This window comes from Phaethon lepturus, unplaced genomic scaffold (assembly GCF_000687285.1).
Source record: "Phaethon lepturus isolate BGI_N335 unplaced genomic scaffold, ASM68728v1 scaffold28658, whole genome shotgun sequence".
In the NCBI taxonomy this organism is placed as follows: domain Eukaryota; kingdom Metazoa; phylum Chordata; class Aves; order Phaethontiformes; family Phaethontidae; genus Phaethon; species Phaethon lepturus.
Window position 1 is genome coordinate 53,771 of NW_010560420.1, and position 24,786 is coordinate 78,556.

The window sequence follows — 24,786 nt, forward strand, 5'->3', positions numbered from 1 at the left end:
CAAAATGAAGATCCAGTCCTGCTCCAGCTGACCCTGCCCTGCACCACCCTGGAAGCAGGCGTGACTTCAAATGTGGCAAATGTTACAATAAAACTCACCGTATGGGCCAGAATTCAACTAACTAGGAAAATACCTACCTCAGGGAATCATGGAAGTACCTTGGGTCTATTTGTCCTGGAGATGGCCATTTCTTTCGTTTTATTACAAAGAAAAGTAGATGATTAACTTAGACTGGGCCTCTCATTTTTAGACACCTATGTATCCATGAGATAAACCATCTTCAAAACCACTATCTAGTTGATGAAAATAAAAACAAATTTAATTTCATTGGCCGAATCATGGTATCCATAGTCCAAAGCAGCATGCATGCCATTTCCTCTTACTCCACACCGGGATCCTAACAAGCGGGCCAACGCTGTGGCTGGCTGCCTGCACCCTGAGCTCTACCCACGCATTCAGAAGGAAGCTCTGCCTTGCTGCTACTTCTACAGCTGATGTGCTTTTTAAATGTGTTCACACTAACTCACAAAGCTTGGCCCAAAAGAAATACAGGTCAAGAAAAGTGTCCTGTTTGGGAAAGCATTCGAACATGCACTTAAATCCCACTCAGCCCAAGACAACTGATGTGCTTCAAAATCCTCCGTGAATGAGGAAACACCAGAGTAGAGCCACTGCCAGCCTGCTAAAGCAGTGCTCAAGTGCTCAAGCTCCATGAAGAAGACTCCAAGGCAGCTTCTGCTGCACTAAGATCAAGGAGCATCACTGCACATCCCATAGATATCAAATACTCCCCACAGAATTCACTTGACCCCGATGAAAGAGCTGGCAACAAACCCTGTGGTGGCTGGGGGCTCTCCTGCATCATGCAGAACAAACATGCATGATCATCTCTTCCACACAGCCACCAAATGAGACTGGATGTGAAGTTCATTGGGCAAAGGCAATGTGGAAGAAGGTGCAGCAGGCTGCAGAAAGAGGTACACATGTCATTCACACCCTCCTCACACAGGTTTTCTGAGGAGCTCTATTTGGAAACATCATCACTGGACCTTAAGTCTCTCCCTCTGCCCTTTGTTATCATTCCTGAATATGAACATCACAGAGCAGGAGACGGAAAAAAAATCATACTCCAGTAAAGTTAACACTGAAAAATAATTAAACGTAAATTCATTCGAATGTAAAGCCATCCTGGATTGGTATTTCTGGTACAGAAAGAAAAAAAAATAATAGAAAGTTCATTTTTCCTTACCAAAACTATGCAGATAACAAAAGCAATTATACAAAGCAACAGTAAATATACAGAAAAATATACACCCAGCTCCACACTTGATTTTCATTCTCCTTTTCCCTTCAGAAGTATTCTGTGATTCAAAAAAATAATTCAAGATCACTGTAAAGCTGTAATCTCCTACAGACTAACCCAAAGCAAAAAGACTTCTCACTAGTCTCTGAGTCCGTTCAGCCAGCCAACATCTCAGGTCTTCCTGGGCAATACAGCCCTCATCCAGCAAAGCACTTAAGCCTGGACTTTATTTTAAAGACATTAGTTGTTCCTTTGATTCACATGAGACAATGCAGATATGAGAAGTTATTAAGATACTTAAGCACTTTGTTGGAACAGGACTTTGAAGGATTCCATTAAAGTTGAAAACATCCATCTAGTGTTGAGTAAATAGGACAGATAGGAGCTCCTCTGTGAGGATCACTGGGGTGGCACAGGTCAGTATGTACACACTCCTTTCCACACACGTTTAATGAAACATTCATTTCTATTGACAACATATACTTTTGACACAAAAGAGTAGATCGAAATGCCAGTCACCCAATACATCCAGTACTTGGACTCAAGTGTTCATTATCTCACACTTACATAACCAGCTCTCCCTATTATGTATAGATATATTCCTCTCCTTTAATGAAAAGAAAAGATATTTTGGGCCCCAAATATTAAGAAGTGAACAGGATTTCAGCACCAGATATTCTTCTGTTACTCCCTTTGATCCATAAAGATGAAATTTTCTCAATTTCATATGTGAGCAGAACCTGTTTTACAAATCTTATTTTGTATGAGAGAGTAATTTTTTAAGTTCTTTTTAAAAACTTTCAGGGTTTTTCAGATTAAATGCGAGTTTCCACAAAGAAAAACAACAAAAAAACATTTGAAGCACATGACGTCTTAACTGATGCACACAGCAACTGAAGCAACATGCACAAAACAAGTCAAAATAAAACAAGGTGGCCAACACAACATTGAAGTCTTCCTGCAGTCCCAACAGAAATCATACATTCAGTCTTCAAGTGACCTTTAAAAAGTCTTTAACCTCTTACGCAGCTTTAAGCCAGATTGTGACTGGTTCAAGTGGTAATAATGGTGTTGATTTTAACCAGTATATGGCTACATAAATTGAGTATATGAAGTCTTTAGAATTATGCTGGCCTCACTATTCTTCTGCATGATGCCTCTACAGCTTGGCAATGTGCTTGCTTAACAACAGCACATGCATGCTCAGTCTGTTAACCTGGGAATATGTTTTATACCAGCCTGTTGGCATTTAGTTCCGCATAAATGAAAAAAGCCAAGTTGAGTCTGTGTTAGAAAAACTTTGCAGTATATGAAAATATAATTGGGATGGTCTTGAAATACTTCTTGCACAGTACTGGCAAAAGACATATCGTTAGTTAATTTTAGAGCCAAGGAGGGAAAGAATGATTATTTCATTTTTGTGTACAATGGAGTTTCAACAGAATTAATTTATTTCTTTATTGGGATACTACAGTCTGAAAGTGTTCCTTCGAATAGTAACTTTCAGCTAAATGCTGCCAGTGGATGGCTGGGGAAAAAGTATATCTAAAAGAAAAAGGAGAGAGAAAAAGTTTTCCAAAGCACACATTTTCCTAGGAACACCCATGGAGGACCAGACTTTTGGCTACCATAATGCTACATAAACTTACAGTACAGGAGGGACATGTTGCAGACTAAAGAGGTAAAGTAAGAAAGTCTACACACACAGGAATAGGCACAGGTAACATGAGTATCCAAGGAACTCATACTGCTAAATAGATCTAGATTGGAAAAGACAGCATTGCCATCATGTAAGTTAACCGTGTTGAAATATCAGCAAAGTTACTTCATTTGGTAAATTGCAAGTGATTTTCAATGTGGTATTTGGTAAATGGCATTGGTAAACACAAAACATGAACCCTGAAGTTATTTAATGCCATGGACGTCACACTCTCTCATATTCAGCTAAGCCTACCGATGGACCAGCAGTGTGCAACAAAAGAGTAACTTGGCTAATGTAGTCTTTTGTCTGCTTGCAAACAGCATTTGAACCACCTGTAATAGTCACAAATATTTTGAAAGTCTTGAAATAATCAAGGCATGTTGTGCCAAGGGATTTCAGCTTGTGTCTAAAAACTGTTCAGTTATGAATATTATTTAGAATAGCCAAAATTCTTAATTTTTCATATCTGACAGCCATACAGGCCCATATCTGCTTGTGATTATTCCTCAAGAAGCTGCAGAGCTTTATAAAAGCTCTACTAGCTCCAGGGCATTTTGTTGAAAACTAGCAAGAAAACTATGCAAAGAGGTTGTGTATGGATTTTTTTTTTCTACAGTAAAGATTGACCTTGCTTTCACAGGTCAATCTTATTTTCAGAGAAAGTTCAATGTGACTTGACTTAAGAGCCAGAACACAGGTTTAATTCAAGCACTCCGAGTTTAACAGGTACACGCGGTCTATGTCTATATTGGTAAATTAAACGGAGCCTGGGCAAGGGCCAGGAAAACTGGGAAACAATTGTCTTCACTGCTAAATGGCAGAGCTGAAGCCCAGCGCAGCCAGAACTTTTCCAGACAGTGTCTGGGCTCTGTTTAGGAGTTAGTACAGTACAGGGACCATTCCTATTAGCCCCAGTTGTCTGAGGACTAACAGAGCTGGCTGTGGTATTATTTAGTTTACCAGTATAGACGTAGCCATGGAGTCTTCAAAAAGGCTGTGAATTGTGACTGCTGGTGGCCAGATGTGCAAGGTCTCTCTTCATCTACTCTGCTGCCACGAGCTGCTGAGCTCCTGAATGGTTTGCTGACATTGAACTGCTTCCAATCTACAAGATTCCAGCATCCTGATAGGAATAATGCATTTACAGAATTTGGAGATCTGCCTCGGAGGTCTGTGACACTAAGGTAAACACACAGTAATGGCAGAAGGTAGTGGAATTTGTACAGTCCACCAGGGTGTCCAACATGGTTATGGGCCCCACAATTTCATTTTGGGTTGAAAATCCAAACCCATGAAAATCAGTGACAAAATTCACATCAACTTGGAACCAGAATTCCCCCTGCCAAGTTTACAAAGGTGAGGTATACAAAACAAATGCATGCTTCTTTTAACCGTTTCATTGGTGCTTAGATCAATTAGCTATGAATTCCCATGTTGCTCCTGTAGACTTTGGGATGAGAACAAAACTGCTTGGCATAATTAGACCTGCAGTATTACAAGGTCATTTGTGTATTTTGAGGAGACTTCTACACGTACTGTGTTGCAGATATAACAAACACAGACATCTGAGGCAGTCACAAGTGTTTTAACACAATACCCCAAGCTTTGAGCTGTGGATAGCTCTTGCATCCCATGAGGCTTTAACAATCGCTCAGGCTTTAGGGGTAGATTCTGCTTTCACAAATTGAGAAAAAATAAGCCTTGGAGCACTTTGATTTTTTCATTTGCAGGAGGTAGATCAAACAGATAATGAGCAAAGTTAGTATCTTAAATATCACAAATATTGAGGATTTAAAAGACATTGCAAAAGAATGTTTTTCAATCATTCAGTGACAGCTTAAACATGTCTGACTGCCTGTGTTATCTATTGATGCTCCCAAATATGGACCACAGGTTTAGTGCAGACTCAGAATCTGCCTTTTCCTCCTATCATTACCATTTTCAGATATGAGACCAGCTCGACAAGTAAAGCACCAGTATTCTAAATTTAGACAGAAACAAAAATAATGACTTGAATCACTTTAGGTTTGTTTTAAAAAAAGTATCCATATTCAAAAGATCTCTTTACCTTATTAATTAATACGTTTACAGACTTCTGGACAGAAGGCATAATTCTGTGGAAAAGAATTGCAAAATAATATATAGAATACCGCAAAGATGGAACTCCAAATTTAAAAAAATGAGAGAATCCAATTTTTTTGCATTCCCCATTTCGCATCTCATTACCTTGTCAACTATAGATGACATTTTACTATTCTGGCTACCAGGACTAGTATTCTGGTGACCTTATCACAAAATTGGTTTTTCATAAGGAGAGTTCCTGCAGCCAGGATTTTTATTACAGTTACGCTGTCTCGGTATTGATATTCTGTGGTGTAAAATTCCCTTCTATTTCTTCTTCCTAGTTAAAGCTAGAAAGTGTAATGAAAACATGACCCAACCCAACTGGACTGATTGGCTTAGCACTATATGTCCACTATCCCATTGTGGTTCTCTATGGGCTAGGTCATAACAGCATCTAGCTGGGCACTGGAGACCGGCCTGCCACAGTGAGACAATGTCAAGTGCCCTCTATTGCATGTCTAAAGATCTTCCTACTGCATCGTTTTAGCTATTTTTCCTTTACCTCTCAGCTCGGATTTTGTATCTGAGAACAAAATAGGCAATTAGGCGCAGAGAGAAGAAGAAAATTCCAAGAACAATGAAGTCCAGGTAAAGTTTGGCATTTTCTACATCCAGTTCTCTCAGAATGGCCTCTGATTTTTGAAAATGGCAAGTGTCATCTTTGTCACAATGCAGATCTTCTCGATCCAGTCCATAGATGGAGAGAATAACTCCTTCAAACCCGTATCTGGAAAGAAGAAGGATGGATAACACAGAAAAGTCCTGACAATCTGTTTAGACTACTTCACCAGCAATACAACCCCTATGAGAACTCAGCTGAAACATTGAGAGGTTCAATATCGTTCCGACACATGTGTCTGAGGGCAAGTTCTCTCCCTGTTACAATCAAGCAAATGACGTGTCACTGGCATTTTACATAAGATTCTTCTTCTTTACATAGGAACAAAGACAGAAGTTTTGCCTTTAACTGCTTCCAGTTAATGTATGGTGTAATTTCTCCAAAGAAAAGTGTTAAAATAGAAAGCAGACTAATTTCAGCTCATATTCAGAAATTCCCCTTTTAAAAGTGATGTCATTAATTCAATTTTTTAAAAATAAGCAATGGGGATACAATTATAGTTTGAAGTCAGAAATATATTAAAACTGGCATCAATCTAGAATGTCCCTTCTCTTTCCTTCCATGTGCTATAGTTTCACTAACAATGCACAGTTCCCACATCTCCCCTGGCATTGGGTGCACTTAGCATTTGACTTTGTGCACAGATGCACCATCAGGGATCCCATGCATATGATAGCTCCCTCCAGCTTCAGGAGACCCCACACAGGCTAGACAACGGGTTAAGGCCTCATCTTGAATTCTAGCTACTAATTCAAGGGGTGCAGTCTCTTAATCTTTGACAGGTCTCTGTGTAAGACCTTGCTTGCCAAATGAGAGGGTATTTTAGCTTGGGTTTTCTCAGTAATAGTGCAGCTTGGGCAGGGTGGGGAAAAGGGGGATGGAAAAATTCACCTCACCTAATTTCAGCTATAAACATTTAAGTGTCTAGTCTGAAGTCTAAACCTCCGAGCTAGCCTCTGGAGGTTTCCTGATGGCAATCATCCCACCTTAAGATAGCTGACTCAGACAGCGAGAGTGTCAGACATAGATAGGATATACAGTGCCTATGGTTCTTAAAACACTAGTTTACATTAGAGATGAAAAATCCCATGCCTCTTGTGGCAGTGCTACTGCAAAACTTAAACTCAGGTCTTTATCCAACAAGTCCACCTAGGATACAGCAGTGATTTATACAACACTTTCTTCCAAAATGAGGTGCTGGCATCAATTTCTCAGTTGGGCATACCGTCCCTATTATTTCAGAAATACACTACTGCAAAATCCAGGAAGATCTTCGTGCTGTGGAATCCCACTGAATTCAAGGGGACTGCCATGGACTTGCTGCTGATAATCTGTACTGAATGCTCTTATTTTATTTCACATCATATACAACATAAAATGCAGTGAGATAATGTGGTATACATTATATGTATGTTTATCTAAAAGAATGTGCTGTGAACATACTCTCTTTGGCACCCAAAATAACCAACCAAACAAGCAAAGGCAAACAAAACAAAACAAACAGCATTTCCAGATGGGAGGTTAATGGCCTCCCTAGCAGTACCTGACATAGGAAATGTAGGACATCCACTGGAGGTATGTTGGGATGGTATCAAAGCTGACAAAAAACCCAGAGAACAGAAGCACCGGGATGGCAGTAACTGGGCCCACAAAAGTGGCCACCTGTGAAGAGAAGGAATAGACAGTCTCTTGTCAGCCAGACAGAGAAAAAAATTAAAATTAACTTGCTCTTTCACCTGATGTCCTGATCTCCAGTGAGAAAATCAGCCTTTAAAAGAGCAGACTCTCCTTACGGCAAATCCTCTGTTCTGTGCCAAACCCAAATAGGCAGTGCAAACTTACTCTTTAGGCAGTGGGGAGTGATGCCGTTCAAGTCCTTCTTACAATGTACTCCCCAAAATTATCACAGTTCCAAATACTAGGAAATTACTGATTTTTTTAAAATGAGATTTCTGGTGAGGGGGAGGTTAGATGCTGTTAGTAGAGCAAAAGGGGTCCCTCTCCTCTTCCTAAACCCCTCTGCTAGTTGATGACACTACTGTGCTGGGAACTGTCCTTTGAAGGACTTGAACCCATGAAGAAGTTTACAGAGCAAGATGGGCACTGTGATTCCCTTGCTTCTCTGGGTATGGAGACCCCTCTTTCTAAATAATATCCTTTCTCACTCACTCCCCACTGAGAACACACGGACCTCCCTCCTCATTAACCCCACATGAACAGTAGCTTCAACTGGTCCTGAAATGTTCTGAGGAGGATAAGGAACATCTCCAGCTGGGTGGCTTTGGTGGGGAAGACAGATCTTGCCCAACTCCAGCCTGTCCTCTCTACCTCCCCTCCAGGGCAAAGGGCCATGTAGATATCTCTGGGGAGAGCAGAAGCACAGTGATCACACAACAGGGCTATGCTGGTCTCCACAGGGTGGCACAGTGAGGGAATCAAAGTCTTCTACTGCAGAAATCTTGATAGCATCAGTGCATATTAATGTCAGTATCATCTGTTATCACAAGCACCACAAAACAGTTCTGCTGTGGAATGGTTACCTCAGCACACCTCCTGCCAGGAAGCAGAATGGAGTTAAACAGCCAGCTTCCAGTGTGACAGTCATGTCAACAGCTGCTTCTCTCCCTCCCTCTGCAGAAGGTTAGTTTCTGGGCAAGCCTTTTCCTACCTTGCCTCCTGCAATCTTTTTGTATGCATATGGAAGAACCCTCTCCCGAGTTACTGATCCTCACGGCCTAACTCCACTTTGTAGATGCATAGAAATGCATCAGTCCTGCAGTTTCTAGGACCTGCTCACCTGGGGATGAATAGCACGTGACACCCCACTCAAGCAGGGGCAGGCACAGCCCCGCTCAGATGCAGAAGGAACAGAGCCTCACATCCAGTGCGTGTATATGGTGTTTAAGTTGATGCTAGTGGCAAGCATCAAGTAGCTGTATCAGACCAGTACAACTTTTTGCCTGTCATCTCTCAACAGATGTCTTGGGGACACAGCAACAGTCACAGTAAGCACTCAGCGTTAGGAAACAGCAGGGTTCCTGTGAGACCACAAAACACCATCAGTACCTGGAGGGATGTAGAGGCTGCACCTATGAGAAGACCCAGTGACTGAGCCACCAGGGATGTCATGGTTCCCAAGGCTGCAAAGAGGACAAATCTGAGTGCATCAGATGGCTGTGAAGTCATCCAGTACACAATGCTGCAGTAAGCCACAGGAAACATGATCTGCAAGGAAATACACTTGGAGTTAGTCCATTAAAGTCGAACATTCACTGTTACTCTGAATAAGATAAAAACATGGGGAGTTCTAGTTAATCCACAGTGCTCAGCCTTTCCATTACATGACAGGCATGGCTGAAGAGAATGAATACACCTGACACAGACTGTGGCATCTATCTTACTACTTGGGCATTAGAAAACAGATCCCACTCTTACGCTCCTTTTCAATTCCCCTCTGCAAAAACCAAGGATGTCATCTGTTTATTAAACAAATATTGGGTCAGGTCGGCTTTGGTGAAGTCCTGCTGTTTACTCTTAGGGTGCTTCTGATTTGGACCTGTAGCTTCAGCACACACAAATGGACAGTTTCTCCACCATTCAGATGGATAAAATACCAGTACTAGTCTTTCTGGCAAGTGGACTTGCCATGAACTTAAATGGTTCTTGTTTTATTGAAGAATAGAGGATATACCTGAAAAGGAACATCAGCCATGGTTTTGGCGAGATAGTAGGCTTTCAGGCTGTACCAGTAGTTCAGATGCTCTCTAAGAAACACTCCCATCTCAAGAGGAACTACAGAGGACACAAATTAGTAAGTTGGGTTGTCAGTGTGCAATACTGCTGCACATAATAACACAGTTTATCCGTATCTAATCCTGTACTGCTGCAGTCCCACAGTGGGACTGGAACTCTGAGGTCTTTGACAGACCAGCAATAATTTCAATGATTTGTAATGAAATATAAGAGGTCAGCCCTGAGCTGCTCACTGTTTTGACTATGTACCAGTCTACTGAGATGACCTGATGCCCCTGAAAGAGGCTTTTTGAATTAGAAGTGGTGTCAAAACTTAAGGAACCTGGTTATTCCTTTTGGTCCAACAGGGAATCCAAAGTAAGAGCACTCCCAGAGGAAGTATGGAACACTCCATACTGCAGGAGTTGCTTCTGACACCACATGAATACGCTGCTCTAATGCAGGAGTCATGACTTAGAAGTCCTAGGGAAATTACTACATCCTCCCTAAGACCAACCACAAGCTCATGATATAGTTGAGACGCACTGGCACAAGGGGATATTCCAGGCCAGGACTGTAATTGTGAACTGTCTGGATTCCAGCTTACTGCAATCTCCTTGTCCATTGATGTAACAGTATGACTTGTACTCACATGTAAGGACAGTTGGCATGAGCGCAGCAAACATAAGAAACAACATGGAAAAAAAGAGGAAGCCGGAGTTGCTGAGGACTTTCTTAGCTTCATTGCCAATGCCTAAGTAGAGCAAGCCGATGAGCAGTCCAATGCCAATGTGTGAGGTGATACGCAAGTGTGTCAGGACCTACAAGCAAGGAAAGAGCAGTATTTCTGATCAGAAAGTCTGGGCTCAAAAACAATGGCAATATGACTGAAATCAGATATACAGATTGCAGAAAGGAAGTACTTATGTCCAGAAGAACTTACATAAAAATGTTCATTTCCTACTGGCAAACTGGGCTTCAGCTAAGGAAAACTTACTGTTATGAGCTTCCCAGTGTCAATCAGACACACAGCTATTACAGTACAGAAAATCTCTTCCTGTAAAGACAGGCAGAAACTGCAAATGCTGCAACTTGAAATCTTACTGTTTGACAATGTCATGGAGCCATTGGACCTCATTCACCAGGAGAAGGAGACTTTTCCTTTGACTAAAAGATAAATTTCCCAGAGCAGAAGAGAGGCAGAAAAGGTACTGCAGGCTTGTGTAGACCAAAATAACTTAAATCAGGCATAAATTAGCCTTCCGTGCTTTCTCTGCAATACAGTATTCACAGAATCACAGAATCATTAAGGTTGGAAAAGACCTTTAAGATCATGAAGCCCAACCGTCAACCCAACACCACCATGCCCACCCAACCATGTCCTGAAGTGCCACGTCTACACGTTTTTTGAACTCTTCCAGTGATGGTGACTCCACCACCTCCCTGGGAAACCTGTTCCAATGTTTGACCACTCTCTCAGTAAATAAATTTTTCCTGATATCTAGTCTAAACCTCCCCTGGTGCAAAGTGAGGACATTTCCTCTCATTCTATCGCTAGTTACTTGGGAGAAGAGACCCAGGACAGGTGCGCATGCAAGGTCTAGTTGAGGAAGCTCATCTCAACTCACACCTGTTAGTGAAGGGACAATCCCATCTAGAGGACATTTCAAAGCATCCATCAGGCAATGTAAATAGTCCTGTCTCTTAAATTCACAAACAACTCAGCTACTTAGAGATAAGAAAAACTTTCTTGAGTAAAAAAAAAACAGTCTCATTGCATAAGTCTCATTGCATTTTGTTAATGCAAACTAGGCACCTAAAACATTTAATGATCGTACATGAAAACTGCAGGGTTTGTGATTTTGAAGGGAGTTGTTTATTTTTAAGAAAAAAGGGGAAAGTTCTTTTTTTTTTTCATTAGGAATTAAGAGTTTCATTATGATACTTACTTCATCTTGATACTAAATGTATGAAAACGGAGATGTTTCCTTTTCAGAGAAACAAAATCTTTATTTACCAATTTTCTGTTTCAAAGATAAAGACTTTTGGTATTAACCTTACATCACATTGTAATTATTATCTCTGCCACCCTGAATTTTCTGGAAACAATATTTTTTTAGTTTTTTAATTTAATTGTGACATTATATTTAATTGTGACACACCAGTACAATTTCTCACTCACATTTCAGTAGGACAAATAACTGTATAAGGGACCTGTCAGCACAGCTTTAGTTTTTTAGGCCAGATGCTCTGAGTTCCTCTGAAGAAAACTGTTGTTCACAATCAAGACGGTACAGTTAACAGCAAGAAAGAAAGATCAGTCTCTTTCCTTTGAAATTCTGTGATGATCTTTGTGCATGGGCTGTTGGACAGGATCTTTAAGGCATATTACACTACCTCACAACCAACTGAATAGACCTTTTGGCTACAGAAGTTACTATAAAGGCAGTCTTACCGAATCCCTCATGATGGTTAGAAAAGTTCTTTTGAAGAGGATACAAAACTGGGTTAGGCAGCTGGCAGAGAAGCTGTGGCAGCCCTCTGTGGAGGAAGAATCCTGTGGAAACACATACAAGAATAAACTTCTTTCTTTGCAGTATCTTGTTTAGTTTTCATTCACAAACCCCAACTCTGATCAGCTGAATGTGCCCAGAAACCTCTTCCATTGACTGAGGATTTAAAGTCTCTTCCTCCCCCTCCAGCCTCAAGTCATGCCCACTAGTTGTGATATACAAAATACCTCTTCAGAAGGCCGGTGCCAGAGGAAGGGATTCAACTCATTCTCACCACCACCATCTCTCTTGTAGTCTGTGTCACATATCTTCTCCCGTACTGCCCTTACCAGCCGACAGTTCTGGTCTCCATATTCACCAGATGCTACTTCCATAACTACAAAAACCAGAAGGTAAGTTCACACTACTGCTTAGTTACAAGCTTTATTAGATCCCCTTGATTCTGTAGCACTGACAGAAACAGGAGGTTTGTCTAGAACAGGCTCTGAAATGCTACATGTAAATTCATATGTATAAACACATAATTTAAATGTATCTTTCTATAAATCTTCAGAGTTTTCTTCACCCTGGAAATTAAATGAACCATTTTAGAGGAAAGGCAGTGAATATGGCATAGTCTTGGTAAAAAAAAGACAAGTCTATTTTTGTGCTCCTTACTGCTTCTTTGGAATTAAGAAACAACAATGAAAAAACCCTCAATACTATTAGGTGTACAATACCACAGTGGTATTGTTCAAGACAGAAAAAACAGAATACTGGAGCCACTCTGAACAGCCACCAAAATTAATTACTATGAAACACTCAAGTATGTTTTACCTTTCATTTCCTGGACCTGGACTTCCACCAGCAAGAAATATTCACTAAATGTTACCACTAGAGGGCATTCAAATTACTTAGGAAAAATCTGAATAATTTTATTTTGAATTTTGCTACATATATGTACACATGCACATAAGTACGTATATACAAAACTATAAACCACACCATGGTCCCCATTACCCTGGAGGTGCTAACCAAATACAGAATAAATTAAATAAACTATTCAAATTTTCCTTACCAAAATCTGCTGGATTGTGGTAGGTTGGGCAATTTAAACCCAGATCTCTCAAGTAAGGGACTAGATTTAATACCTTCCCACGGTAAATGCATTGACCTTGACTTAAAACATAGAGCTGGAAAACAAGGCAAAGAAAAGAAAAAGAAAAAAAAAAAGTCAAATTTTATCAAAATATTTGAACCTGCTATTTGTACGGCAGCAATCCATGAAGCTAATGACCTCTTCTTGTCCCGGTGGGAATACGACCTTGGGAAGATTTGTCACCACTTGGAACTACCTTTGCATGGAATTACAACTAATGGGAAATGAAATGCTTAAGGTTTGAATTCTGCCAACATTCCCTCCAGGACTTAACGCACATTAACACAGAAACAGACTAATTCCAGCCTTAGACACATGCTGAAAACACCCAAGAAACTGTAGAGCTGAGCCATCTAATCTCCATGTATTATGGATATTTTGGGCTGGGAGACAAGGCTGGTGAATGCAGGAATGGAAGGAGAGGTAGAACAGCACAGCACTGGGAAACAGCTTGATTATTCTTACTTTTAGCCACACTACTGACATTAAATAAACTCCTTTGCCAGACTGGCAATCTGCAAGAGCTTGTTCATCTATAGTGTAGAAGGTTTTCCTTAGCTCTCACAGATCTAATTTCAATCTCCTAACAAGATTAAAGTAAATTTAAATCTAACCTAAACACGCATGGTCCACATCCTGTTGTTAGGTTGGAGAAAAGATCTCCAACCGACTTCATTTCAGTTATTATTATTTCACATGAATACATTCTTCTGAATTTACACCTGTGTAGCTAGGATGAGAATGCGTACTAGCAACGTTGCAGACACTGGCACTCAAGCTCTCTTCTCTTAAATTACTCTAATTTACTTTACTGACAGCCCTGTGCCCAGAAGCAGTGGTGGGTGAAGGCATGAAAATCACAAGTGCGTTAATCATGACTTCACAAACATACTAGCCAGATTCTTTAAAGTCATTACATGTAAATAATAGAAATGGGCAGCGAAGAAGAAAAAAAACATAATAAAAAATTATATATTTTTTTCTTATTTATTTAATTTCTTTATTTGATTTGGAACCACAGACTACAATTAGTCACGTTTTTACTTACAGAGTGTAGTCTTGAAAGTATAACCTACCTAAACCACACATAAAGAGAAAGAGTTTGAGAATACTACCTGATCAAACAACTCAAACAGTTTTGCACTGGGCTGGTGGATCGTGCAGATGATGGACCTGCCACCCTGGGCTAAAGCCTTCATCAGAGAGACAACCTGAAAACATGATGCACTATCCAAGCCGCTGAATAAAAAGAAAGAAGATTGTTATCCATGGGTCCATAGGCACCACTCAAAACTAGCACACGTTATTTGCTACTTTGGTCTCCCACTATTATCCTTTATACATTTCTCTGTAGCAGTTTAATCTTATCATATGCCAACCTTATGCTTGTATTTCTCCATCAGTCTTTTAATTAAGTTGGAAGCATGCCTGAGAATGAAAAACAGAGTATTCTCAAAGCTGCCTTAAGGGACTTCTACGCTTTAGGATTGCAGATTTAAATGCTCCCAGCTTTAATGAATAGATACATATTCATAGCTCTCCCAGCCTCCTTCTAGACTGATCACAAAATTTGATTCTAAATATGTTACATTCATTATTAAAAGTCACACTTTAAAATGCTTATATTCAAGCTATCTTTGCTTGAAAAAGAAAACTCATGCCACAATCTGAAAATATTTTCCTCTCTCCTTTCCTGTTTCAGTTTGTGTCTCCCTTAAAAATTATTTATAGTCCCATGGCCCAGCAGTTACAGCAGTGACCTTAGTACCCAAACCAAATGACTAAGTACCGAAATAAAATTATTTCTTGTGGCCTTATTCAGTACTTACAGGCATCACAAAATGAGCCTTTTCCAAGGACTTAGAGGTGAATAACCTTTCTGCAGCACTGTTCTACTACATAAAGCAATATTTGTCTCTCTTTAATTTTGGCCTTTAAGTACCTGGTTGGTTCATCAAAAAACATGACAGGAGGATTGTTCACCAGCTCTAACGCAATGGCAAGACGCTTTCTCTGGCCTCCAGAAAGACTCCCAGTCCTTGTATTGGCACATGTCAGCAAACCGAGGGCTGTCAGTATTTCCTTTACCTAGAGGAAACACAACAATGCATCATTTACATTTGTTAGCACAAAAGAAAAGCCTCTTTACTGATTTTCGTGGAGAATGCAAACTATCTCGTGACTTTTGTTTCACCATCCATACACCGAAGCCTTATTCCATCTCATGTAGCATTTATTACATTCAGTGGGGTTTAATAAGCTACCATTTACTATTTTGACCCAAAGTCTACTTGTCTGTCCTACATGACCTGCCTCAGTAAGGAAGCCTTGCCTGTGAAAATGGAATGGGAATCAGTCCTTCTATAGCACCCCTTGGATATGGCACCAGTATCAAAAGAGCTTTGCAGCATTTGAGGAGTTATTACACAGTGAAACCAAGAAGCTTCTTTCAATAGAACTTCTAGCCTGTATTTACAAGGGACTGGAGAACTGTTTAACAAAAATCAGTGGTTTCTACAGAGCAGTAACCTGCTCTTATTTCATCTGTCCTTCACAGTTTACTCTTTAAAGTGTGGCCATTGATTTTAAGTGTTTTCATTCTCTTCAGATCCAATTCAGTTGTCACATGTACTCTCAAATGTTTGGGATTTCCTTAAGGCACAGCCTCAGGAAGGGCACACCTTGTCCCAGGGTCTTTGGAACAAAAGGAGAATAATCCCGGCCGCTATGATTTTTTCTGTTTCAGTGATTGTAGTTCTGGCCTGGTAGCCCTGTATGAGGAAAATAGCTCTTTGGCATCAGTACAAACATGGACATAAAAATGAGTGAATCCAAGCTACATTGTTCATGCAATTCAAGAATCTACCACTTAAAAGAGAGATAGAAAGCCTAGATATTTAATACTTCACTCAAGTACAGAAAAAGAAGCCCGTCATATTTTAAAGTAATAGTTGCTTAGATGGATGTTTTCCAGAAAGGGTGGCTAACATGGTCAAATTGGTTAGATGAACCACAGCCTGACCCTTCACTTGTCCCGATTTTGATTTCCAGGATCTACATCTCTCAGTGAGAAGGGGGTGAAAAAACCCACTAACCCTTGTTCTCAGAGAGAAGAGCCCAACTATCTCCTTCCCCTTATCTCTAGGAAGGGTGCTACAGGACATAGGCAGCACAAGCTAGGTCAACTAGAAAACTATGGTTCACTGGAGGATTTTTTGCTTGTCCCTGTCTTAAACAAGCATCTGTAATCTCACTAACACAAGTGCATAAATTCATAAAATTTATCTATGCTAAACATTTACCTTACAATTTACAGCAATAAAAGGAATGATTTAGTCCAGCACAGGCCAGTAACACTAACCAGAAAATGACTGCCCATCTAATATGTGTTGAATAAATGCATACAGCACAGGTTTTTCCTCAAAGAGTTGTTTGCAATTACAGTGACAGTGTGAGTAAGTGAATTTACTTGCTTGGCCTTATTTACTAAAGTGTAAATGAATTAAGACTTTCAAAGTACAAACAAAATTAATAGCTGTTTCTAAACAAATGTATTTTCCCTTAAAAAAATCTGTGTTTAGCTTATTTAAAAAAAAAAAAGTATTTGAGAGAATAAAAGCAACCTTTAGCTATTAAACATGTTGATTCCTGAAAGTTGTCCTCTCTGGAGCTCTTTCTGGTTTTCAGGGATTCTCTGAGATTTTAAGAAATGACAAATGTTCCAATTTGGAAATAACTACAGATCAAAGATAGCCACAAAAATAGCTGCTCTACCCTTGAAGTTGCCATAATTTTCACATTTCAGGCAAAGGGTATATTTTTCACCAGGTGGGTCAGAAGCAGTTTCACTTTCTGCTTTATAAACCTCTGCTTAAGAATCACATGCCAGCTACTGTTAAAGGCCACTTTTACTAGAGTAAGAGACTCCTCTGAAATTGTTAAGTCCCACAAATCAAGTTCAGGCCTCCATCAGATAAAAAAATGAATTAAACTGGCATCTGGGGAAGCGCAGGAAGCCTCTCATGCTCCTGAGACAGCAGGCCACAACTTTCTCATGCCCATGCTCCACTCCCACTCCTGTGTCCCCTCATCTCCTCCTTCCTCCTGCATAACCTGGCTTCAGTTGAGTCCTGCAAGGTGGCTTCTTCCAGTCACCTGCATGATTTCCTAATTTGCCCCTGAAGGGTGTCCTCTGTGCATAGCTTTGGGAGCACAAAATGCATCAAAATGAAAATCTCACCCTTCTATTTATGAAAAAGAACACTGAAAAATCATGGAAAGCCCAAAACTGGAATTTTACAGGAGTAAAATTTACATGTCCTTAACAAAGGCAGAAGGAACAGCCAGAAGGAACAGCCAGCTTTCTTGGAAGGTAAATCTCAGTATTAGCCATGGGGCCATGTTATCACATGAGCCCCATTAGCCCTCAGCATAACCCCCACATAACAGAGGTCTCCTCCTCGAGGAGGCACTGTATGAGAGATCATACTGTCTCCTTGTTGGTGCTGTCTTCTCGCTGGACTGAAACATAGCTTGAGGCCAGCCAAAACATCTCCAAACACTTTCAGAGGTACTGTTTCACTTTTCACTGCGCTCTCTACAACCTGAACCATGTCTGCTTTCACTAAGTGCTGTGATTTTTGTTTCATGTTTAGCTCCAGACATTACCCTCCCTGGGCATACATGGTTTTGAAGCACGCTGTGCAGCACCAAACTGTTCCTCTCCTAGGCTTCACCATGCTCTGGTAGCTCCACAGGAGCACAGACACCTGAGCTCTGATTGTCTTTAGGAATACACAGGCCCAAACATTTTAAGTGCAGAATAAAAGTGTAGAAAGGGCACATTTACAACCCTTTAAAGGACAACTGAGGTAATCAAATTCAGTTGAGAAAGCAGTCTCATACTCAAGCTAACACATCAGAAGTCATTTCGTCTGGTCACACACCTCCAAGGTATTTTCTTTAAAAGGACAGTCCGGTATCAGCACAAATGATGGGGACGAATCATGGCAATCAGATGGGTTAAAGAAGCACATTTCCTTATGTACGTCCAGCTGGGTCATAGGTCTCCATGGGCAAAAACACACTAGGACTTCTCTCCCACTCAGGAAAGTCCTATGTCAGCCACAGGCAGAGAGTAAATTGTGCAATTCATTCACAGTGTTTTAGAAAAGATATACGCATGTTTCAGCCTTGTTTCCTACTTGTCCAAACCTCAGTCACCCAACACTGCTTCAAAATACATTAGTCTGTATCTAAACTGCAACTGCATTAACTTGTCCAGTGCAACAATATGCCCACCAGCATAGCCATAAAATGCTTTCAAATACGAGCACAGAAATTTCTGCAGCAGTTACAAGAACACCTGCATTTTTCATTCGTCATTGGAAAAACTAAGGCCATTGCCAGACATGTCTGATTTATCTCACCACACATGAGATGCCTGAGCGCTCAGGTATGCATGTAAGAGAATCTAAGGTGCTAAGGTACATTAAAATGAATCCTACAAAACCTGTGAATCTATTTCAGTATATCTTTTACAATTATCTACTCTCATACTGAAAGCAACTTTCATAGAGACTGTAGTAAACATTCCCTCACAATGATACCTGTCAACTTTAAGGTTATGATTTATTCTATCATTACAAGTCCAGTGCAATTCAATGTTAGATAAAGATGTCTGCTTTAGAGAGCTCACTTCATGGACCTCTTTGGCATTCCCAAAAATTGTCAGTTTGATGGACAGTATACATACCATTTCTCTCCTGCCCTCATCTTTCTCTTGAAGTTTCAGATGAGCAGATACCTGGAATGCAATACAACATTTTGTTTTGGTTTTGAACTGGTCTGAAGCATAACAACCAATTACAGTGAATGTCTCAGGCACAACATCCCAACATACCATTTAAACAAGTTCTTTCAACACAGTCAGGGAGGTTTAAGTTGAACTATAATGTTCAAATCACAAGCATCACATATGCCTGTGCAGTAAGTAACTGAGTATAATCTGACAAGCAATCACTAAAGCATCTCACAAAAAGCATATTAGAAACAAAGGCCATTCTGCAAGTCAAAAAGCTTCAGAGGAAAATCGGAGAGTCATGTCTTTTGCATAGCCACTAACTTCCCAGGCAATGCTAGAATCACAGTTTATTTGTGCTTCATACATATTGTACGGACAACCAAAAATCTCTGCCATTCTCCAGGATGTGAACAAACGAGTACAGAAACAAATAATCTTGTGAAAGGTGTCATCTGCTGTCCTAAGTGGCAGCTCCACAAAACATTATGATTAACCCTTATTAGAAGCAATTAAACTGTTAGAGTAATTATTTTTGTCAGAGCCTTGACTGATGAATTTAGACAGTAAGTATCATCTGGGCCCAATTCTACAAAAGTGTTCCTATGGGATTTTGACTACCATGTTCAAGTAAACAAAAGAGAAGAAAAACTTCCTCACAGAGAAGAGTCTTTGCAGAAAATCAGCCACATAAAAACTACAGTCATTTCTTCTGGCCTCAAAATTTGTGAATTGACCCTTGCCTACAGTATGAACAACCTTATTTTGAGAACATCCTCTGAGAAAAACTGTCTCGTTTCTCAAATTAAGCAACAGGCACTTCTAGGCTGATTGGTCAAGCTAGCAATTAGTAAACTTCTTGATGCTATGAAAAACAGTAAGAAGAATTTACATTGACTCTAAGTCGTGGGATTATTCAGTTCCTGTTGTTTTCCTGTGAAGAACTGGAAAAGATTTATCTTTATTAAAGAAAAGGCACAAAATAGTACAAGGAGCAGAGAGACGATATGCTCAAGTCAAAACAGCACTTTGCAGTCAGAACATGGAAGATGGGGAGAAAGCGAGAGACAAGGTTACTCATCCACCACCCAAGAAAAGAGATAGTCCCTACAAAGGCTCATTCTATGCAGAATTTCAGGTTTCATTCTCTAGAAGATCTAAGAAGTAGAGCCTTAGATCTTCTTCCAAATCATAATGCTGGTCATAAATTGAAAATGATAAAGCTAAAGAAGCACAGACAACCCCTAGAAGGATGAACCTGAAATGGAATTCAAAGAATGATCAAAGTCCAAGCACTTTCGTTGAGTGGGATCAAATAGAGGTAATGGCTCGTGGCCTTACCAGGAGTAAGAACATGTACACAATACACAGAGATTTTCCATTTTCCTCCGCCCCAACACATTAGAACAAGAAACAAAGCTCACCATCATAGCTTCTTGGACAGTCAGATGAGGAAGGAGCATATCATCTTGCATGATGTAGCAGGAGACTTTGCGAAAAGAGCGCAGGTCACGAGGCTGCCCATTGATGAGAATTTCTCCTTTCATTCCTGTCTCCCTGAAATAAACCAAGAAAATAACCAGGAGTGAATCTTGCCTTCACTTGTGCTCCCACAGGCCTCAGTATGTGTAAGTCTTAGGTAATTATTGTCCACTATGGAATAAAAATTTATTTCATGATCACACTCTTCTTTCCTAAGAGGCTTCATGCAATGTTGCTGAAAATTTCACTTGAAGTTACTACAAAATGTGTGCTGTCTTACATGAATGTCTGAAAAAATATCAAGCCATTCAAGTAACTTTTTAGGTTTCTCTATGCTGTTCCTTATGCCCTAATAACAACAACACAGAGACACTTTGTATTTGGCTGTACAACAGGGGATTCAGGAAGATGAACCCAGACAATTCACACTTGGCAGTTTGGTCAAGAAGACATCAACATTATGAAAGTGGAGACTAAAAAGGGTCATTTTTTTCAAGTGTTTATAAAGTGTGATTTAAAAAATATGACAAACATAAGACACTGAGTCAGATTTGTTACACGGCTAGAAAGAAGAAATTCTTTGGTGGTTTTGGACTTTTAAATTACTCCCTATTTTTGGATCAGACTTGTTAACAGATAAATCCTAAGTGACCAGAACAGAACAAACAGAAAAAATACAAGCAGTAAGAATCTAATACAAAATCTGTGAAATAGCTATTTCCTACAAACACTCACGTAAGATTTCTTCTGTTGTTGCTGCCTCCAAGGAGCCATCAGGCTAGGTGATCTTACCTTACTTGGGATTTTCATTGTTACTGACCTGTATCCTGCCAGAATGTTCATGAGTGTTGACTTCCCAGCTCCTGAAGGACCCATAATTGCAACAAGTTCTCCACTGCTAAACTTCCCTGAAATGCCTTTTAAAAGGGTCTTATAACCTGAAAGAAGAAAGAAAAGTTCACTGAACCCTTCACAATCACATCTGGGGGGCAATGAAGGTTCATTTCCACTAAACAATGATGACAAATAGGCATTAGCAGGTACCTACTGAAAGGCTAATGCTGATCAGCACACTTCAATAACTATTAAAAGCCAAATTCTGAGTGGCAGCAGCAGCCTCCTCCCACTACACAAGTAATATGGTGGGATTACAGGATCACAGACTCTTGATTCACTCAGAAAAATTTTCAAACAGGGCTAAGAAGCCTTGCTGCCATTTTTAAAGTGTCTTCTCAGAGTATCTTACTAGGATGCTGGTGTCTCCATTAAAATAGCTAATAATCCACAGCTAATGTAACTCCACAGCCTTGAAGCAGACTGCCCTCCAATCACTGCAGCTTCAATGTCAAGACTCTGCCCTCTCATCAAAACAAAAACTTCTTGGAAAGTAATAGCCATGATCTCAAAGGCAAAGCCCTATGCTTTTGTTCATTCCCCCCTAAAAGAGGTATGACAAGAAACACAGAAAAAGACAAACCTGCTTCATTCTCTTACCATAAGGACTCTCTTATCATAAGAACCGTAAAGGCTTGTCTAGACAGGGAGACTGACCGCAGTAACTCTGTAAAAATAATTCCTTGGGAAATACTTACTTCAGATAAAGAACATGCAGGTTTTTTTCCTCATTTAGATTAATCCACTTCAGAAGACCATGCCACAATAATTACGTCCTTAGGCAAAGCTGTTCTAGAATAACCACAACACCAACTTTGAATATTTCACCTTATTTCTGAGTAAATTACCTTTGTTGATAAACCTTAATTTAAACCTCAAATGCCATGTTACTTAGGTGTAAGCAAACTGGAGTCCAACGAGGACTCCAGATTTGGACTTAGTTGCATCCATGTTGTCCTACGTGATTCCCATTTTGACACTTAAGGACTGGGTGGGGAGGGTGGAGAGAGGCCTGAATGGCAGGGATCTCTCTCCCTTTTATATTTTTGCTTGCTTACTTTATTTTCACTACCAGTGCTTTTAGTTAGAACTTGTAATAGTAAAAACCATGCTCAATAAGGTGTCAAAAAACAATCTCATATGTTGAAAATGTTTTTGTAATTAAATTAAAACCAAAACAGAAGAGTGGAAGATCCATTTACAGGTAGTGTTGTGGTCTGGCAATCCATTTTGCCATATTAGTGCATATGCAGGCAGAATTCACATTCCACATGTAAACTACCCCTGTGCTGTAATTATCATCACCATAGGTTGTAGTTGGAATGTTGAAATGCTGTAAAAATCATGTTGTCAGCAAGCTCCTAAAAAATGAATGGTGGATTATCTTCTTCCCATTTCTTTCTTCCTAACACCATAACTTCTTGTTTTCCTTTCATCCCTGCTTAGTATTCTCTTCAAATTTTCATCTTTCCTCTTGTCTCCGTTCACACTCTTTCAATGCCACAGAGAGCAAACTTTTGCACCAAACATTAATGCCATGCTGCCATGGTGTCTCCCAAATCCACAGCAAATACTCTTCTCTGAGCATTCCTCAGCCCAGGAGGAAAGCAGTAGCCACAAAAATTCTCTCTAGAAATATTTGATCCTACTGTTTTCACAGCAAATGTCCTAGAAAATGTAATTGACCAAATGTATCCAAATAATAGTCTTCCCGTTTAAACAGGCCAGTGATTTTTCACTCTAAAGTCTTGTCCTGGACCTGAATGAAACAACTTGTTTGGAAGCTATGCGATATCATGGGTATGAAAACAGCAGTGTATTCACACTGCCTGTTTATGGCACAAGCCCTAAGAACAAAAGCAAAGACAATATCAAAAGGAACAGCTATTTTGAAGAGATAGGTCCATGGCACCCCAACGAGGTCAACAAGCTTGTCCCTCATGACAATGTCACCATCCAAATCAACATTTGAAGGAAAAGTGCAAGAAAGAGATCAGACCTTCCAAACATGACAATATTTACTAAATGTGATCTATAGAGACAAAGTCCTTCATACTATCCCTTAGGTGTAATGAGAACCAGCTACCTCATAAGTCTGTTAAATTTGTAAGGGACTCAAACATTAGACTTTACCATTATTTACACACCCACCCACCACACACACAAGTTATACACAGCTGGGAGCTCTTTCTCACCCTGCTCAATAGCTGGCCAAGTTGGCCTGTCACTAACTTCCACTGGGATAGGCTTTCTTTCACTGGGTCCCACCATGCGGTGCACAGGGCAAAGTACTCATTGCTGTCTGTCCCTATTCCCTGCCTGTCCTGCAAAGCAGTTCAACATGACAGAACATCACATGGCAACTCCATTACAACAATTTCTATTGTATGGGCTTGTTCTGACCCAGACTTCGGGGGTAAAGGGTTCTTGTCAGAGTTTTGTAATAGTCAGCTCATCATGAGTTTCAAGATCAGGACAGCAAATATTGTAGAAACTTATAGGGGAGCATAAAGAATGTGTACTGCCATGAATACTGAGGGAGATACAACCTAAAATAAACAGCTACCATCCAAAAATATCTATCAACATACATACTATTACCTAAAACTGAAGCCTTTCTTTTCAGTACATATGAGTGTGAGACTTAACATTACATCCATTAATGTAAAACATAATTTTTACATTAAAAATGTAAACAAACATAATTTCACAAATGATAATCAGTTTACCTTTAATTGCAGTATCTTCCCCTTCATTACCTGCACTTGTTTCTACCCCACTGATGGAGATTTCCATTTGAAGTATCCTGCACACAATGTTAAATCAGAGCAGGACACATTTCTGCAACTCATTTGCAAAACTGTGGAGGAACATGAGTTAAGAAGAACTAGAACTATGAATTTTAGACTAGGATCCCAATCACTGGCAGTTTAAGTTGCTACAAACTCAAACCCATCTCTTCTTTTGACTGAAAGCACGTAAGAAGCCTTTCTATTATAAAGGTTAATTTAGCAAACCCACAAAAAGATTGGACACTGTAGCAGTAGCATGGTGCCCAGTATAATCCTTTATGAGGAATTAAAGTCCGTTAGTAACTACTCTCTTCTCTTCTAGAATATTGAGGCTAATCTTTAACTGAATCAGTTGACCTAAAACTTCTATACTGGGACTGCCGTGGTTTAGCCTCAGCCAGCAACTAAGCACCACACAGCTGCTCGCTTTCACGAGAAACAGATTATTCACTTGGAGGGGATTGTATTCTTACAGTACAGGGACTGTTTCACATCCATCTGCTGTATAAAACCAAGGGATCAGGCCCAGCCAGCATGGGTTCATGAAAGGCAGGTCCTGCTTGACCAACCTGATCTCCTTCTATGACCAGGTGCCCCTCACCTAGTGGATGAGGGAAAGACTGTGGACGTTGTCTACCTGGACTTTAGTAAAGCCTTTGACAGCATCTCCCACAGCATTCTCCTGGA

At 40.1% G+C, this 24,786-nt stretch overlaps 1 protein-coding gene across 1 annotated transcript; it reads right to left on the bottom strand.

Annotated features, from left to right (window-relative positions):
• Positions 1-5,173: 5,173 nt before the first annotated feature.
• Positions 5,174-23,578, bottom strand: ABCG1 (ATP-binding cassette, sub-family G (WHITE), member 1). The gene is made up of 14 exons (XM_010293665.1): positions 23,503-23,578; positions 21,234-21,351; positions 20,356-20,488; positions 18,887-18,937; positions 15,074-15,219; positions 14,247-14,370; positions 13,051-13,165; positions 12,221-12,369; positions 11,936-12,037; positions 10,133-10,301; positions 9,440-9,540; positions 8,815-8,973; positions 7,292-7,410; positions 5,174-5,856 (listed from the first exon to the last, which is right to left on the bottom strand). The coding sequence occupies exons 1-14, from the start codon at positions 23,576-23,578 to the stop codon at positions 5,628-5,630; spliced, it is 1,791 nt and encodes a 596-aa protein (XP_010291967.1). The 3' UTR covers positions 5,174-5,627.
• Between the last annotated feature and the right edge of the window lie 1,208 nt (positions 23,579-24,786).

Excerpts from the sequence above, each read along its gene's own strand:
- ABCG1 (XM_010293665.1), bottom strand. The coding sequence starts at position 23,578 with ATGGTGGGACCCAGTGAAAGAAAGCCTATCCCAGTGGAAGTTAGTGAC. Across the intron at positions 18,938-20,355 it reads CTGTCCAAGAAGCTATGATG|GTATCTGCTCATCTGAAACT; the intron begins GTGAGCTTTGTT and ends ATTGCATTCCAG. Across the intron at positions 12,038-12,220 it reads GGCACCGGCCTTCTGAAGAG|GATTCTTCCTCCACAGAGGG; the intron begins GTATTTTGTATA and ends GTGTTTCCACAG.